Source organism: Palaemon carinicauda, chromosome 11 (assembly GCF_036898095.1).
Source record: "Palaemon carinicauda isolate YSFRI2023 chromosome 11, ASM3689809v2, whole genome shotgun sequence".
Classification (NCBI taxonomy): Eukaryota; Metazoa; Arthropoda; class Malacostraca; order Decapoda; family Palaemonidae; genus Palaemon; species Palaemon carinicauda.
This window is the reverse complement of record NC_090735.1, coordinates 72,016,599-72,034,907: the sequence shown is the minus strand read 5'-3', so window position 1 is coordinate 72,034,907 and position 18,309 is coordinate 72,016,599. Positions and strand designations below refer to the sequence as shown.

Here is an 18,309-nt window from a genome sequence, read left to right as displayed (position 1 = left end):
AATCTTTTCATACAGTAACCACAAATTTCATCTTCACGCAGAATTGACTCTCCTGCTGCAGCTTCCTCAACGCTTTCGTTACCTGTCTTTTCCTTTCCTCTTACCTGAGTTGATGAGGATATTATTACTAGTAATAATAATAATAATAATAATAATAATAATAATAATAATAATAATAATAATAATAATAATAATAATAATAATAATAATAATAATAATAATAATAATAATAATAATAATAATACAGTGTTTTGGTATTTCATTTCTGATTAGTGGTCAGCTTAAATCTAAAATATGTATATACTTTACTTACACCTACAAACAATCATACTATGCGCTTTTATAATTGTGTTCTTATTTGATATCATAGATTGTTCACATACATGGGATTTGATAAGAAAAAAAATATAATTAATTTTCTAGAGTATATGTCAAAATCACCTTCAGAATGATCGTAAAAGTATAACTTCACACTTCTTCCAAAACCAAGATGTAAGGTTCAACACTAAGGACAAAGCCACAACATCGTCAACTGTCAAGGGAGGCTCCTCCTTGCTGGTAAGCATTTTGTACATTTATAGCTGTTATATTGTGTCAGTTGTCTGGATAAACTATTATATCAGTATCTTGAAGCTCATTTTTTAGATATTCAACAACTGGAAGTATTGTCAATTTGGAATTTTTATGGAAAAGTGTCATCAAAGAATACTTTTGGGTGTTGCCTCTTGAGTGTTCTCGAACGAGGCCAAATTGTTGGATATATTCAAGAGTTAATGTGATTTATCTAAAATAGAATGAACATAGTTTACACAATTAAGAATTTTTTAAAGGGCAATGACTGAGTAAGTGTTGTGTCATGAGATTTTTATTAATCTAGGCCTAGTCGATTATGACCATACTGTACAGTATACCACAATTTCATCTTCACGGTGTTTCTCGTTCAGAGGTCACTAACAGTAACTGGCAATTATCACAGTCGTCCCAGTTCTAATGAGACGGTGTTCCCCTGACAAAGCATTTTGACACTTCGTTCTTTGAAAGATACTGTTCATTAAGTATGATTTTAATGAATATATGCCATGTTTTTATCAAAAATCAATAAATGATACTTTATCTCACCCTGTAATACAATACAAAATTACCTGATACTTTAACTACCAGCGAAACTAGAATTTGCTATAAGAAATGGACGAGTGCTGGCTAGTTTGGTATTTTTATTGGTAAATATATAATACTATTAATTTCTATCTAGATACATGAACCATATATTTTTCTTACTCGCTATCTTGTATTTTATGCATTTCTGACCATGATTATTGGGGGTAAACCCAGTGAGAAACCGTTGTTTTTTGGGGTTGGGAAATGTCATGAACATGTGATTTGCACTAAGAATAATGGCCAGAAATGCAAATTAAGCACAAGATGACCAGTTGGAAAAATATATGGTTTACGTAAGTGGCTGAAAACCGGCCAAAACGTGATTATTTAACACTTTTGAGTTTTATTAAAGGGTACAGAACATAACAAACCCACCTAACCTAACCCAGTACTTCGTAGGTCACAACCCCTAGCCTGGGGCAAGGCCCTGGATTCCCCTTCCCACGTCAAAACCCTTAGTCAGGGCAAGCCCCCCGGACCCCCCTTCCCAGGTCACAACCCCTAGCCACAACCCTCCTTCCCAGGTCATAACCCCTAGCCGCAACCCCCCTTCCCAGGTCACAACCCCTAGCCGCAACCCCCCTTCCCAGGTCACAACCCCTAGCCGCAACCCCCCTTCCCAGGTCACAACCCCTAGCCAGACCCCCTCTTCGCAGTTCACAACCCCTAGCCGCAACCCCCCTTGCTAGGTCATAACCCCTAGCCGCAACCCCCCTTGCCTGGTCATAACCCCTAGCCGCAACCCCCCTTCCCAGGTCACAACCCCTAGCCGCAACCCCCCTTCCCAGGTCACAACCCCTAGCCGCAACCCCCCTTCCCAGGTCACAACCCCTAGCCGCAACCCCCCTTCCCAGGTCACAACCCCTAGCCGCAACCCCCCTTCCCAGGTCACAACCCCTAGCCAGACCCCCTCTTCGCAGTTCACAACCCCTAGCCGCAACCCCCCTTGCTAGGTCATAACCCCTAGCCGCAACCCCCCTTGCCTGGTCATAACCCCTAGCCGCAACCCCCCTTGCCAGATCATAACCCCTAGCCGCAACCCCCCTTCCCAGTTCACAACCCCTAGCCGCAATCCCCTTTGCCAGGTCACAATCCCTAGCCGCAACCCCCCTTGCCAGGTCATAACCTCTAGCCGGAACCCCCCTTGCCAGTTCACAACCCCTAGCCACAACCCCCCTTGCCAGGTCATAACCCCTAGCTGCAACCCCCCTTGCCAGGTCATAACCCCTAGCTGCAACCCCCCTTGCCAGGTCATAACCCCTAGCTGGAACCCCCCTTCCCAGGTCACAACCCCTAGCCGTAACCCCCCCTTGCCAGGTCATAACCCCTAGCTGGAACCACCCTTCCCAGGTCACAACCCCTAGCCGGAACCCCTCTTCCCAGGTCACAACCCCTAGCTGAAACCCCCCCCCTCCCAGGTCACAACCCCTAGCCGGAACTCCCCTTCCCAGGTCACAGCCCCCTAGCCGGAACCCCCCTCTCCAGGTCACAACCCCTAGCCGGAACCCCCCTTCCCAGGTCACAACCCCTAGATGGAACTCCCCTTCTCAGGTCATAACCCCTAGCTGGAACCCCCCCCCTTCCGAGGTCACAACTCCTAGTCACAATCCCCCTTGCCAGTTCATAACCCCTAGCTGGAACCCCCCTTCACAGGTCACAACCCCTTGCCGGAACCCCCCTTGCCAGGTCACAACCCCTAGCTGAAACCCCCCCCCTTCCCAGGTCACAACTCCTATCCAGAACCCCTCTTCCCAGGTCACAACCCCTAGCTGAAACCCCCCCCCTTTCCAGGTCACAACCCCTAGCCGGAACTCCCTTTCCCAGGTCACAGCCCCCTAGCCGGAACCCCCCTTTCCAGGTCACAACCCCCTAGCCAGAACCCCCCCTTTCCAGGTCACAACCCCTAGCCGGAACCCCCCTTCCCAGGTCACAACCCCTAAATGGAACTCCCCTTCCCAGGTCACAGCCCCCTAGCCGGAACCCCCCTTCCCAAGTCAAACTAAAAGTAAACCACAAATAAATCCTTACATTATGAAAAAGTAAATTGCAAATAATTCCTTACCTTATGATTGACTCCATCTCCTTTTTTTTGTTTTGTTTTGGCAATCTTTACAGAAGCTTTGCAGTAGAAAATGTGGTGGTGGTTTCCATAAAAATTAAGGCAGAATCAGACCTTTGAGACATTATTTCAGTATTATTTTTTAATTTTCCATGAGTAACAATAGCTTTACACTGAAAGGAGAGCATTCCCATCAAAATCAATTGCCGACATAAATGAAATTACACTATATTTCGACATACATTGATGCACTTCCCTCAACTTCCCTCTTGGAGATGTCTTTACGTGATGGTAGTCAAGTCGAAACTGAAGGTGAAGTGGGAAAAAAAATGGTTGTTGATCCGGGAAATTTATGAAGAAGTACTTGTAAGCTGTTAATTTGTTTAAAAAACCCATCTGACGATACATCATTGTAAATACACAGAAAGCTCCTCAAACCAAGAGAATAAACGCATGCGCAATAAGTCCCCTTCAGTCTCTCAGATGTAAACAATGTACTTAGAGTGGAAAACATACTTCATATTTTAATTGACCGGTATGTAAGTTATTATGCCTCAGCCCTCAGAAGGATGTTGGGAGCTCGATGGCAGGGGAGGATTAGAAATGAAACCCTAAGATAGATTACTCGAGTGCCATATGTAGATGAGATCCTGATGAGGGGTAAATAGAGATGGTTTGGGCATGCACTTTGCACTTCCCATGAGGGATTAGTTTACCAAACGTTTAGCTTGGTTCCACAAGGCACTAGAAAAGTTGGAAGACCCAGGCCTACATGGCTGAGGACTATGAAGTTTGAAGTAGGAGATGATGAATGGAAAAATATTGAATTAAAAGCTGAAGGTAAAGACAATTGGCGAAAAAGGGCCTTTGCGTCAATAGGCGTAGATGATGATGATTATTTTGGTGTATATTACATAACTAAACCGTACTCCCCTAGCAATTTCCTTTGGATTCCTTTATTATATTGATAAAGCAATTTTTTTTGGATTCCTTTATTATATTGATAAAGACCAATAACAGTGAACAATTAAACACTTAAGAATCTGTAAAGGAAATTTTTCATTATGAAGTCACTTCAAAAAAAAGAATAGCGAGACTAGGTAAGATGGTTCTAAGACTAATGAGTTATGGTTTTCAAAGTAGATAGAATTTGATATTTTTTATTTACAGGAGATAAACTCAAAACGCAGAATGCCAGCTAGAGGGCGGGGTTGCCCCATCTCTAATGGAGAGTTCCTCCGAAGACCTGGACAGATAAGTTAGTTTAAGTATCTTTTAATTCTACTTACTTTATAGGAGTAGAATGGTTTTAGTAGGATGGCTGATTATCCATAAGTCGATATTTCACAGGCTGTTTTCTGTTGAAAGCCGCATTTGTTCCAACACGGAGTACTTACCTCGAACTACTTTCTTAGGAGTATCTGGGATTCTCCTCCCTACCGACCAGATTTTTGAGTAGTTTCCCCTTTCTCCGTTTTCTCTAGTGGGGTCCCTCCATAGCGGATGGATACTCGCCCTGAGGCGCCCAGGGTCAGAGTGCGAGAGCATGGACCTAGGTCTTGGTCGTCAGTAAGCTTCTGGTCGCGGCGCTGTTCACATCTCGCCGCTCTCACATCCTGTCCGATCTTTTGTGTTACCACGTGGTTCCTTCGTGTTTCCCATTCCTTTGTGCCCCCTTTATCCACCTCCTTTCCCAGTGTCTTGTGTTGCTTGGTGTTCCTAGTGTTGCATTATGGAATCCCAACGTCGTTGCCCCGGGCGTAAGGCTGGTAAGTGCTGTGGTGCGTGGCTTTCGAAGCCTGAGGTAGACCCTCATTCGCTGTGCTCCTTGTGCAGGGGCAGTGTTTGTTCCCCGTCAGCCACGTGTCCGGAATGTGTAGCCTGGTCCGAAGTCCAGTGGGCCCTGTACGCCACAAAGAAGAAGAAGGCAGCGAAGCGATCCCCTAAGAAGGTAGGCGCCGCCTCCCCTTTGGCGTCTCGTGCCGCCCCTTCGGAGCGAGGTTCCCCGTCTCCTTCCCCTACCCTGAGTAGGGGACAAGGTAAGTCCGTTGCGGGGAAACGGCCCTTTGCCGTTCCCCACGAGTCTGATTTTATTGATGTGGGGGATGTTGTTGTGTCGCAGGCATGCGGGTGGCCTGCTGGGAGGGCGGGAGTGTGTTCGGGAGACGAGGCCCTGGTGCCCGCAGGACCCGTCTCTACCGAAGACCCGGTGTGGGGGAAGACTGCTACGACTCCTTCCCTCGCTCCGTGGCAAGGTGTTTCAGGTACCGCAGAGCCCGGGGGAGAAGCAGACAAAGAGAGGCAGCCAACAGGTTCGTCAGACCCCGACTCCATTGCCTGGATGGCCCCAAGGATGCCCTTCAGATCGCCGTTGCGTTAGGAAGAGGAGTTTGAGGGGTGGTTCACGTCAAGCAAGGCCCTACGGACTCCCCCGGTGCCTTCGTCATCGCTCCCGCTTGATTTCATGCAGCCCTTCACGCCGGTAGAACAACGCCAGGACCCTGCATCAGCAACGGAGGACTTGGAGGACTCAGCCAGCTCCTCCTCCAGCTCTTCTTCCTCTTCCTCATCCTCGTCGTACGACTCATCTTCTTCGGAAGACGATGACTCCTGGGAGGGGAGAAGGAAGCGGAAGAGGTCCCGAAAGTCGAAATCTCGTTCCCGTTCAGGCCCTTCCAGGAAGAAGTCAAAATCATGGAAGAGGAAGACCAAGCACAGGCGCCCTTCCATGGACAGGTAGGCTCAGGCAGCTTTCCCGCATAGCGGGTCGATCAAGGCATCTGCCGCTCCAGTGTCTGCCTCCTTGGCCTCTGGAGCCGCCCCTAGGCCCCTGCCACGCTTGTCGACCGCTCGACCCGCACGCCGGTCGAAGCCGTCGACTCGGGTCGTCTTTGCCGTCCCTCTGCCCGCCAAGTCACTGGCTCCATCCGCCCAGCGGAGAGAGCCCCTTTGCCGGCTGGGCAGGTCTTCTTACGGACCCGGTACCACAGCAGCTCTGCTAAAGCGCCCTGGATACCCGGTGGTACATCATGGGACACATGCCCCATGGCTCTCCCTGAGCGCAGGTAGATCCATGACGGCTACCTCCGTCCCGGCAGCTCCACCCGTGGCGGAAGGACCCGCCCCATTGATTCGCCCAGAAGAGGAAGACGTAGTCTCCCACATGGACCCATCCGGGCTCGCAGATGGACACGGAGCGGAGGACCAGGTGGTCGATGACTTGATAGACATCGGGGACTGTATGTCAGATGAGGTGTCTGAGGTTCTAGCCCTCATCAGGTGGCATCATCGCCTGGACGAACCAAAGCTGTCGACGGAGCAAGTTTGGCTCTCAGGGTTGGGGAAGATGGTGGATAACCCTGTCCAGCAGAAGCCATCCTCGACCCTCCCCTTAGCTCCTGATGTCAAGCTCGGTAAGGAGCATGTCGACAGGTACGTCGCGTGGCAGGTGAACTCCCTCAGGGCCCAGGGGTCCTTCAAGTTACTTCCGGGTTTGAGGACCCAGAAACGGTTCTACATCCCCGACGGTCAGCACTCGGGGCCCCTTGCGGTAGAGGCAACAGTAGCCTCCCTCAACCAAGGCAACACCGAAGATAGGACCGTCTCTGCCCAGGTGTGCTTCTCTCCGGCCGAGGCTTCCATGATGGAAGATACGGCGCAAGACATTGTCAACGTGACTTCTTGGCTTGACTGGTGGGCCTGTACGTTGGTGAGCTTCCAGCTGTCCCACGATCTGTCGGTTCCAGAGAACCAGGCTCTACTTCAGGAACTTATACGCTCAGGGGGGAAGGCTATGAAATTCCTCGTATTCCAGTCTCTCACTCAGACAGCCAATTGGGTGCTTTGGAGGATGGATACAGTCATCAACAAGCTGTCCCGTAAGCTCCCGAACGAGAGGCGAAGTGTTTGAGGAACTCGCCAGTATGGGGCGAGTCCATCTTCCCCCTGAAAGTTGTAGAAGAGACTATGGAAAGAGTCTGGAGGCTAAAAGAGACGGCGGACCCCAGACACTTGGCCGTGAGACGGCCTTCGCACAGAAGGGTTGTACCAGAAGGGTCCCACTCTCCTACGTCCCAGTCGAGGAGAGACTCCCCTTCGTCAATCTGGCAGCAGTCGTCTTAGCCCCACCGTAGAGGAAGTTCTACCCCTCGGGCCTCCTCTAGGCCTAAGTACTCCGACTCTAGGAGAGGCCGTTCAAGCCGCGCCTCCAGAAGGAGGTAGGAAGAGAGGTCCCCCTCTCCTGCCGAAGCCTCAGGTAGGGGGAGGCCTCAAACATTTTTGGCAAGCATGGAGGGACAACGGGGCGGACCCATGATCCGTAGCAGTCCTGAAGGAGGGATACAGGGTCCCCTTCTTGATGGAGCCGCCCTCTGTGATCCCCGATCATCGAGCGGAATGGCTGGCACCCAAGGACCCTTTGAAGAAGGCAGCTTTACAGGAGGAGGTGTCAGCCATGCTGAACAAGGGAGCCCTAGAACTAGTGGAGGATCCATCCCCAGGGTTTTACAGCAGGCTCTTCCTGATAGAGAAGGCGACCGAGGGGTGGAGACTGGTCATCGACCTCTCGGCCCTCAACAAGTTTATCAGCAAGACGGACTTCAAAATGGACACCCCGAAGTCAGTGCTGGCAGCCTTGAGAGAAGGGAACTTCATGATGTCCCTGGACCTCAAGGATGTATATTTCCAGATCCCTGTCCACCCCTCCAGCAGGAGGTTCCTCAGAGTGAAGTGGGGTTCCCAGTCTCTGCAGTTCAGGACCCTTTGCTTCGGCCTGTCGATGGCCTCTCAGGTGTTCACAAGGGTGTTCGCCACAGTGTCAGCCTGGGCGCAGGATCTAGCTGATCCGCTACCTGGACGACTGGTTGCTCCTTTCACCCTCAGAGGCAGTTTTGAAGGAACAAGGCGTGTAGTTGTTGCGATTCTGCAGGGACTTGGGAATCACCATCAACATGGAAAAGTCGCAGTTAATACCCTCCAACAGAATGACATACCTGGGGATGGTCCTAGACTCGAAGTTGGGGAAAGCATTCCCCTGCGCAGAGAGGCTCGAGAAGTTGGATCAGGTCCTTCTCCCCTTCCTAACAGACGTACTCAGGAGAGCTAAGGATTGGCAGAGACTGATAGGCCACCTGGTATCACTGGAGAAGTTGGTTCCTCGGGGAAGACTCAAGCTGAGAGAGGTTCAGTGGAACCTAAAGGAACTCTGGTCCCCGGGGGAGACCCCGCACAGGGTGGTCGGCGTGTCATCGGAAACAAAAGAGATGTTGAAGTGGTGGTCCGACAGGACGAACACTCTAAAAGTAATGCCTTTCGCGACCGCCCCTCCGGAGATGTTGCTCTTCACGGACGCATCGAAAGAGAGGTGGGGAGCTCATCTCCAGGAAGAAACGGCAAAACGCAAGTGGTCCTAAGAGGAGAAGACCTTACACATAAACATGCTCGAGTTGTTAGCGGTCCGAAGAGCTTGCATAAAGTTCGTGCATCGTCTCCGAGGAAACACGGCGGCCCTCATGTGCGACAACGCCACAGTGGTAGCGTACGTGAAGAATCAAGGAGGGCAAGTCAAGGGGACTGTGAGACCTCAAGGCAGAGATCCTGGATTGGGCCGAGAAAGAACACATCGAGCTGACGGCTAGTTTCATTCCGGGGAAAAAGAACGTCTTAGCCGACGGCCTCAGCAGGATGGGTCAAGTGGTAGGCTCAGAATGGTCCCTACACCCGGAGGTAGCCCAGACACTCTTAGGCAAATGGGGGTCCCCAGTGATAGATCTGTTCGCCACAAGGATCAACACCCAGCTCCCAGTATTCTGCTCTCCAGTCCCGGATCCTACAGCAGAATTCGAGGACGGCTTTCAGCATCCATGGGACGGTCTCGACGCATACGCCTTCCCTCCCTTCGGAACACTCAGACAGGTTCTCAAGAGAGTCAGACAGTCAAAGAACCTGCGGATGACTTTGGTAGCGCCCTGGTGGCCGGAGAGAGAATGGTTTGCAGAACTGAAGAAGTTAGCAATTCTCCCCCTGTGGTCGCTGCTAGACAGGGAAGACCTTATCCATCAGCCCCACTTCAAAAAGTTCCACGAAAACCCTCGGTCCCTCCGGCTACACGCGTGGAGGTTATCGAGCGTTTGTTGAGGAAGGAAGGGTACTTGTCAAGGACCGCCACGAGGATGACAGGTTATCTTAGGAGATCATCAGTCGTAGTCTACCAAGCGAAATGGGCTACGTTTGTAAGGTGGTGCACCTCCCAGAACCTGAGGCCGCTGGACGTATCTATTCACGAAATAGCAGACTTCCTTGTTCACCTGAGGGACGACCTAGAAATATCCATCCCGGCGATTAAGGGAGTTCGAGCCGTACTGGGCCAAGTCTTCCTCCTCAAAGGACTCGAGATAAGGATCTTGCTCTTAAGATGGTCTTCCTCCTAGCCTTAGCTTCCGCCAAACGAGTCAGTGAGCTATACGGGCTGTCGTACGAGGTCTCACACTCGAAGGGTTGGAAAGACCTGAGTTTTAAGTTTCTCCTGGACTTTGTAGCCAAGACCCAAAATCCTGCCTCCTGGGATCCCAAGTTTGAAAGCTTTTCGGTCCCAGCTATCCCACGTTCAGACAATCCCGAAGACGTTGTTGTGCCCGGTCAGGTCGGTCAGAAAGTACCTAGAAAGGACAGCCAGACTTCGTCCTCATATCAAGGGTCTGTTCGTCTCCGCAGGCCTGGTTAAGAAGGCGGTGTCCAGAAACACCATCTCCTCCTGGCTCAGGCAGGTCATAAAGAGGGCTTATGACAGCGACGGTTCCACGTTGCCAGGTAAACCTCAACCCCATGACATTAGGGGTCTCAGCACCTCCTTGGCCTTCAACAAAAACATGGCAGTGGGACAGATCCTGAAAGCAGGTACGTGCGCCAGGCAGACTACGTTTACCGCCCATTACCTGAAAGACTGTACAAGTCCCTGGACTCCTTCTCCATCGGACCGGTCATTTCCGGGCTCCAATAGGTTTAAGGTCGAAGCCCGTGGGAAGTAATTCCAAGCGACACAAGATCCTCCCTACTACCCCCTTTCCTTCTTCCCCCTGTTCCCTTTCCTTATCCTCCGCCCATGTGAGAGTTGATCGTTAGAGATGCCCATGCTTGGATGAAGATGGTAAAGAGGTGAGTTACAGAGGCACTGAAAAGGTTTTTGCGTAGTTCTCCCCGAGTCTCCTATCCTGTTTTTTGTGGTTAGTCAGAACCTAGCCTCCTAGCTAGGTTCAATCAGATAGTTTAATTTTGTATCTCTCGGCCTGTAAGTTCACTCCCTCCTCCTAAGGTATAAATCTCCTAAGAAAGTAGTTTGAGGTAAGTACTCCGTGTTGGAATAAATCACAATTGTTCTGTAACCGAAATACAAACCACGCTATTTACAAAGGGTTTTACTTTTAGCGCAGCTGAAATGACGAGCCAATAGTTTTTAACGAGGGTTAATTACCCCCGCGCTAGTTAGCGGGGGGGGGATGGGGAAGGGTAGCTTGCTACCCCTCCCCCCTCCACACACCGGTGACTTGCTTCACTTCACTTTTGGCTCGGCGGTGATCAGACGTGTCTGTTCATCGCCTTCGTGACAGCCTTTAATTTTCTTCTTTTTCTTTTCAGCTTGTGTGATTGGTTGGAAGTTGACCTTCAGTTATTTTCTTTTATTTAATATGCGGACATGCCCTGGAGTTGCCGGCCGTCCTTGTGGGACTTTCATGTCGGACGTGATTACGGATCCTCACACCCTCTGCCCTCAATGTCGGGGCTGACAGTGCGACCAGGATAACATGTGCCGTGAGTGCAGGGAGTGGTCTGCCTCCCAGTGGGAGAGGTTTGGCCGTCGGCGTAAGAAGAAGTCCAAGAGAGACCGTTCTCCTCCGGGGTTAGCCTTGAAGGAGGAAGGTTCTCGGGACTCTTCTTCCGCCGCCCAAACCTCCTCCGAAGCTCCCCCTCGTCCGCCTCCTAAGGAGAGTCGTCCGAGTGGGAGCGCAGGCCCTTGTTCTGTTTCCCTACCTTCGGTGGGGGGAGAGGGCGTCGCCTCCCATAGCGAGGCGGTTCCCCCTCCTCCTCCGGGGGAGGTTATTGATAATAATGCCTTATCCAGTGATGATCTTTTACAGATTTGGTCGTCCCTGGGGCTTAAGGGCTTGCCCTCCAGGGTCGCTCTTATTGACCTTGTCTCGTTGGGGGCCGCTGTTAAACAGTCGCCGGTGGTAGCGGAGGTAGACCCTCTGTCTATTGTCGACGTCGTGGTGACAGAGGCCTCCGACGTGGCTGGGCCTTCCGACGCAGGTGCTGTTGCTGGTGATGGTGCTCTAGGCTCTCCTCCTCCTTCCGTGCATCCTTCGAAGGGGGAAGTGAGTCCTTCGGTCTCGACTGCTGCCCAGCTTCCTTTTGAGGGAAATGTTTTGAAGGAGACTCCCCTTCGGAGGACCGATGGTCCCGACGATCTCCCCCGAGGCCGCCTCCGCCGTAAGGCTCACCGCCCTCTACGCCACAAGGGCCTCCCTTCCCCTTACAGGGGGACTAAGAGGCGCCTTTTTGGGTCTTCGTCCTCCGGGGGGGACTCTCCTCGTCAGCCTCAACCGACTGCTCCGCCCTCCTTGAACCTCTCTGCAGACCGCTCACCATCTCCTGCCGGATCTTCGCCTTCTGGAGAACTCGTCACCCGACGGGCAACGGTCTCTTCGGGGCTAAGGGATTCTTCCCTTACGCGAGCAGGGCCAGCGCACAAGCGCTCTCCTGCTCGTCGACGATCTCCTGCTCGCCAAGACTCTCCTGCTCGCCGACGCTCACCTGCTCGTCGGCTCTCTCCTGATGTTCGCCCCCCTCGCCAGCGCTCTCCTGCTCATCAGCTCTCTTCCGAGCGTCAGCGCTCATTTGAGGACCATCGCCCTGCGGTCTCTGACCACCCTTTAGTTCCTGCTGAACTCCCTGCTCACCATCCACCTGGTCCTGTGGCTACGCAACATCGTGCTGCGCGTGTGTCAGAAACACATGTTCGCCAACGCGCCAGCGATCTTCCCGTTCCTGCTCGTGAACGCGCCGCACCACCTGTCCTCTCACAGGACACGCGTCAACCTTCTGCTCGCCAGCGATCACCAGCTTGCCAGCGATCACCAGCTCGCCAGCGATCACCAGTTCGCCAGCGATCACCTACACATGCTGCCCGCCATCGCACGACCCTGCATGATCGCCCGCTTACGCATGCTGCTCCTCATCGCACTACCCTGAACGATCGCCCTCCTGCGGATGCTGATCACCATCGCACCCTTTCACGCGATCATTCACCTGTGCATGCTGCTCGCCATCGCACAACCCTGCACGATCGCCCGCTTACGCATGCTGCTCCTCATCGCACAACCCTGAACGATCGCCTTCCTGCGGATGCTGATCACCATTGCACCCTTTCACGCGATCATTCACCTGCGCATGCTGCTCGCCATCGCACAACCCTGCACGATCGCCCACTTACGCATGCTGCTCCTCATCGCACAACCCTGAACGATCGCCCTCCTGCGGATGCTGATCACCATCGCACCCTTTCACGCGATCATTCACCTGCGCATGCTGCTCGCCATCGCACAACCCTGCACGATCGCCCGCTTACGCATGCTGCTCCTCATCGCACAACCCTGAACGACCGCCCTCTTGCGGATGCTGATCACCATCGCACCCTATCACGCGATCATTCACCTACACATGCTGCTCGCCATCGCTTACCATCACGCGGTCATTATCGCCAGCGATCTTCTTCACCTACGCGGCAGCACGATCCCTCGCCGTCGCGCCATCGCTTGCGTTCGTCGCCTCGGACACGTGTTCATTTACCTGCCCACCCTCACGCCCACTCGCCTGCGCGCCCGCGTGATCGCTCGCCCGCGCGACCGCTCGCCTGCGCGCCCGCGCGACCGCTCGCCTGCGCGCCCGCGCGACCGCTCGCCTGCGCGCCCGCGCGACCGCTCGCCTGCGCGCCCGCGCGACCGCTCGCCTGTGCGCCCGCGCGATCACCAGCGCAACCATTCGCCTTTGCACGACCGTTCACCCTCGCGCGACCATAGTTCGCGGCGAATTTCACAGCCGGTGGTAGCAGCAGGGACGCGTGCTCCTAGACGGCACTCGGGATCACCTCCATCCAAGTACAGGTTGGTATTGCAGGACGAGAATAGGTCATTACAGCATTCTTCCCCACCTTCTTTTCAGGCAGGTACCGTCGTGTCCACTCCAAAGGATCGCCCGATCCCTTTCACCTTAGCGAGTATTTCGGACTCTGTGTCTTTTGAGCAGCAGACTTGGTTTGGTCCGCTGTCACGGGCGTTAGTGAGGGTTATGAAACCAGCACTCGCCGGCCAGGGTAACAAACCAGCGGCTGTCTCTCCTACGCTGAAGAGAAAGAGAGGAGTGGACTTCGTGGTGACTTCCCCCAGGGCGAAGTTGGTTCCCAAGAGGTCGGTCTCGAGGGTCCCCTCTCCTGCACGAGTACTCTCTCCTTCTCCCGTGGACGAGGCCTTTCCGTCCTCAGGTGAGTCCAGTGGGGCGGTAGTCTTCCCCTCGGCAACAAGGGGGAGACTTCGCTTCAGGCAGGAGAATCGTCTCGTGAGGAAGGGGCCCCTCGAACCTCGTTGTTGGGATCCTGTATCCCTTCTAGGAGGGAACCCAAGGATTCCAAGACCATCCCTAAATCCTCTGCAAGGATTCGACAGGAACCCACGACTACCCAGGGGAATGTCCACGTATCACCCCAGGAAGAGATTCCTGGGGCAGGAGACTTAGCTGCCAGCCCGCAGGGAGGAGAACAGCAAGAGTCCGAACATGCCTTCTGGCAGGTCCTAAGCCTGATAAGGCAACTTAACAGTCTTACGGATCCAGTCATCCCCCCCGTGAAGGCAAAGACACGATTCTGGATGAAGTGTTTGACGTTCGGAAGGCCCCTAAGACCAGTGCAGCTCTGCCCTGGTCTCGGGGGCTGAAGAGTGCCAGAGCTAGGGCCAATGCTCAGCTCGCACTTCTTGCCTCCTCCAGTCGTTCCACTGCCGGGAACAAACTCATCCCTCCTCCTCGCCTTCAGCAGAGGAGGTATTTCGAGATCCTGGGTGAGCACAACCTCGCTCTTCCTCTCCATCACTCTGTGGAGGAGCTGGCGAAGGGAGTTCCCTTGGAGAAACTCTCTGCCCGGCAGGTGTCGTTCTCGGCGGCAGAGATCCTTAACCACGAGAAGGTCGCTAAGTGTGCCATGCAGGCCACTTCGTGGCTGGACTTCTGGTTAGGATCTCTGGGCATCCTATTGCGATCGGAGGACTTGTCCAAGGAGACCAATAGGAAGGCCCTAGAGACCTTCTTGCTCTCGGGCACCCGCTCCATCGAGTTTTTGGCGCACCAGGTTACCACCCTGTGGGCCAACTCGGTGTTGAAGCGTCGCGATGCTGTGTCCGAGAGATTCCATCCGAAGGTCCCCGCCGTAGATGTGTGTAGGCTCCGACATGCCTCCCTCCTGGGGGAGAGCCTGTTTGAGCCTCAAGACTTGGAGCGAACGGCTGAGAGGTGGAGGAAATCCAGCACGGACTCCCTCCTCCACTGGGCCCTTACAACTCGGCCCTATAAGCCTCCAGCCCCGCCACAACAGCAGCAACAGCCTCGTAAGGCTCCCAAACAGGCACCGGCAGCTAAGAAAGTGGTGTCTAAGCCCCAGCCCTTTCCAGCCAAGGTCAAGAGGGGCGGTAAGTCCTCCAGGGAAGGCAAGACTTCTAGGGGTGGCGGCCGCGGCCGCAAGCCCTAGGGTAGGCAGTCCCCCTGCGTGTCCACCTGTGGGGGGATGCCTTCAGCGTTGCGTCCGCAGGTGGCAACATCTCGGGGCCAATGCTTGGACGGTCTCAGTGATCGGCCAAGGTTATCGCGTCCCGTTCACGTCATCTCAACCTCCCCTGACAGCGAATCCAGTGTCGTTGAGCTCCTATGCCATGGGATCGGCAAAGGGGCTGGCCCTTCAGGCCGAAGTCGAGACCATGTTCGAGAAGGGTGCTCTCCAGGAGGTCGTGGACGGCTCTCCAGGCTTCTTCAGTCGACTCTTTCTTGTAAAGAAGGCTACTGGAGGCTGGAGACCCGTCATCGATCTCTCGGCTCTGAACAGGTTTGTCAAACAAACCCGGTTCAGCATGGAGACAGCAGACATGGTCAGACTTGCGGTGAGACCACAAGACTTCATGTGTACACTGGATCTAAAGGATGCGTACTTCCAGATCCCAATCCATCCGTCTTCCAGGAAGTACCTGAGATTCTGCCTAGACAACAAGATCTACCAGTTCAAGGTGCTGTGTTTCGGTCTCTCCACAGCTCCTCAGGTGTTCACCAGAGTGTTCACCCTGATTTTGACTTGGGCGCACAGGAACGGCATTCGTCTCCTTCGTTACCTAGACGATTGGCTGATCCTAGCAGACTCGGAGTCGACCCTTCTTCGACACCGAGACAGGCTTCTAGATCTTTGCCAGGATCTGGGGATCGTGGTAAACCTCGAGAAGTCCTCTCTGCAGCCGTCCCAACGACTGGTTTATCTAGGCATGCTAATAGACACCAATCTCCACAAAGCCTTTCCATCAGACGACCGGATAGCAAGGCTGAGGAGGGTGGCGGAACCTTTCCTCAGGCGAAAAGAACTCCCCGCCCAATCGTGGTTGCGTCTCTTGGGCCACCTATCCTCCCTGGCCCGTCTGGTTCCAAACAGCCGCCTCAGGATGAGATCCCTTCAATGGCGGCTCAAGTCCCGGTGGAATCAAGGATCCGATTCCCCGGACACTCTGATCCCAATGGGGTCTCTGGAACAGACGGACTTGCGGTGGTGGCTGGCCGACGAGAACCTGCGAAAGGGAGTGAGTCTTCTCGTCCTCCCCCCGGAATTGACTCTGTTTTCGGACGCGTCAAAAGAAGGGTGGGGGGCGCACGTTCTGAACCAGAGGGCCTCAGGCCTTTGGTCAGAATCAGAAAAGTGCCTACACATCAACCTGCTAGAATTGAAGGCCGTCTTTCTGGCCCTTCAACGGTTCCTGGCGGGTCACTCCGTGGTGGTGATGAGCGACAACACCACGGTAGTGGCTTATATCAACAAGCAGGGAGGCACTTTTTCGCAACAGCTATCCCATCTTGCAGTAGAGACTCTGAGGTGGACCGAAACCCACTCGATAACACTATCAGCTCGCTTCATTCCTGGCAAGAGGAATGTGCTCGCCGACAGTCTGAGCAGGGCTTCGCAGATAGTGAGTACCGAGTGGTCTTTGGATCCTCAGATAGCCAACAAAGTCCTGACTTTGTGGGGTTCCCCGACGGTGGACTTGTTCGCGACAGCCTTGAACTTCAAGCTGCCCCTGTACTGCTCACCAGTCCCGGACCCCAAGGCACTCTGGCAAGATGCTTTCCAGCAACGGTGGGACAACATCGACGTGTACGCCTTCCCACCATTCTGTCTGATGAGAAGGGTGCTCAACAGGACCAGACTATCGGTCAACTGTTCCATGACTCTAGTAGCTCCGCTATGGCATCACGTGGAATGGTTTCCGGACCTTCTGCAACTCCTGACGGAACTCCCAAGGGAGCTTCCTCCACGACACGAGCTTCTCAGACAACCCCACTCCGGTGTCCCTCACAGGGCCGTAGCCTCGCTTCGGCTTCACGCCTGGAGACTATCCAGCGTCTCCTCGCGGAGAGAGGCTTTTTGCAACAGGTTGCGGAGAGAATGTCTCGGCACCTGCGAAGGTCCTCTGAGGGAGTCTACCAAGCGAAGTGGAGAGTCTTTTGTGGTTGGTGTCGTGGAAGGGGTATCTCTCCACTCGATGCCACTATTCCAGCAATAGCGGACTTCCTTGTGTATCTGCGAGAAAAAATGCGCCTTTCTGTCTCGGCAGTGAAAGGCTATTGCTCAGCCTTAAGCTTGGCCTTCAGATTGAAGGGCGTGGATATTTCTTCATCGCTAGAACTCTCTTTACTCATACGTAGCTATGAGCTTACCTGCCCCCAGTCGGAAGTGAGACCCCCTCCTTGGAACGTGGTTCGAGTTCTCAGGTCTCTCAAGAGACCTCCCTTCGAGCCATTACGCCAGGCCTCCGATCGCCACCTGTCTTGGAAGACGGCTTTCCTACTCGCCTTGGCCTCGGCCAAGCGAGTTAGTGAACTTCATGGTCTCTCGTACGACATCGCCCATTCAAGGGGATGGGGGGAGGTAACGTTCAGGTTCGTCCCTGAGTTTGTGGCCAAGACTCAGAATCCTGGAGTGCCGGATCCTCGGTTCGACTCTTTCAGGATCGCGAGTCTCCGTTCTGTAACAAACGACCCAGACCAGCTGCTACTATGCCCAGTGAGGTGTCTGAGGTACTACTTGAAGAGAACGGCTGCAGTCCGTCCTCATGTGCGAGCTTTGTTTGTGAGCACAGGCAGGACAAAGAGGAGGGTCACCAGGAACACCATCTCTGCTTGGATTCGAAGGGTTATCCACCATGCCCTGAATCCTGACCCTCCTCCGTCACGTCGCCCTCGGGCCCACGATGTCAGGGGTATTGCTACATCCCTGGCCTTCAAGAGAAACTTCTCTGTGACGCAGGTACTTCAAGCGGGGGTCTGGAAGCGTCAAATGACCTTCACAGCCCACTACCTGGAAGACGTGACCCACAGGAGCCTCGATACGTTCTCTATCGGCCCTGTGGTGGCTGCACAACAGCTGGTCTAACCTCAGGCTCCTTTTTGGACAAGTAGCAGTAGGTTGAGGGCGTTGTTACCCGGTCTTAGTCTGTGTGAATGAAAGAGTATGTCTGACCCTTACTTCTTTCTTCATTCTCCCCTCTCTTGGGGAAGCAGCATCCTGGTCCTCGCATAGCTGACCTCGACCTCTGCAGGTAACCCATGCTTCTTTGTGCTCCTAGTATTAAGCTTAATACTGTTGCGTCTCCCATACCCTGACGAGGTGGTATGGGGAACGTCCTATCCTAGAATTCCTATCTGAAGGTCTCAAGGTCAACTTCATAGGACGAGTCACACTCTCCTCCTCACACTACTTATGTAGGCCACTCGTTCCTAGCGATGCTAGGAACCTGTGAGGT

The 18,309-nt window shown here is 53.4% G+C and overlaps 1 protein-coding gene across 1 annotated transcript in view; it reads left to right on the top strand.

Moving 5' to 3' along the window:
* Nucleotides 1-424: 424 nt before the first annotated feature.
* The window catches only part of LOC137650067 (CBP80/20-dependent translation initiation factor-like), a 167,294-nt gene continuing 149,409 nt past the window's right edge, over nt 425-18,309 (top strand). Inside the window, exons 1-2 of the mRNA XM_068383122.1 lie at nt 425-558; nt 4,388-4,475. Of these exons, the coding sequence (XP_068239223.1) occupies nt 4,409-4,475 (67 nt within the window). The 5' untranslated portion in view covers nt 425-558; nt 4,388-4,408. The remainder of the gene's footprint in view (nt 559-4,387; nt 4,476-18,309) is intronic.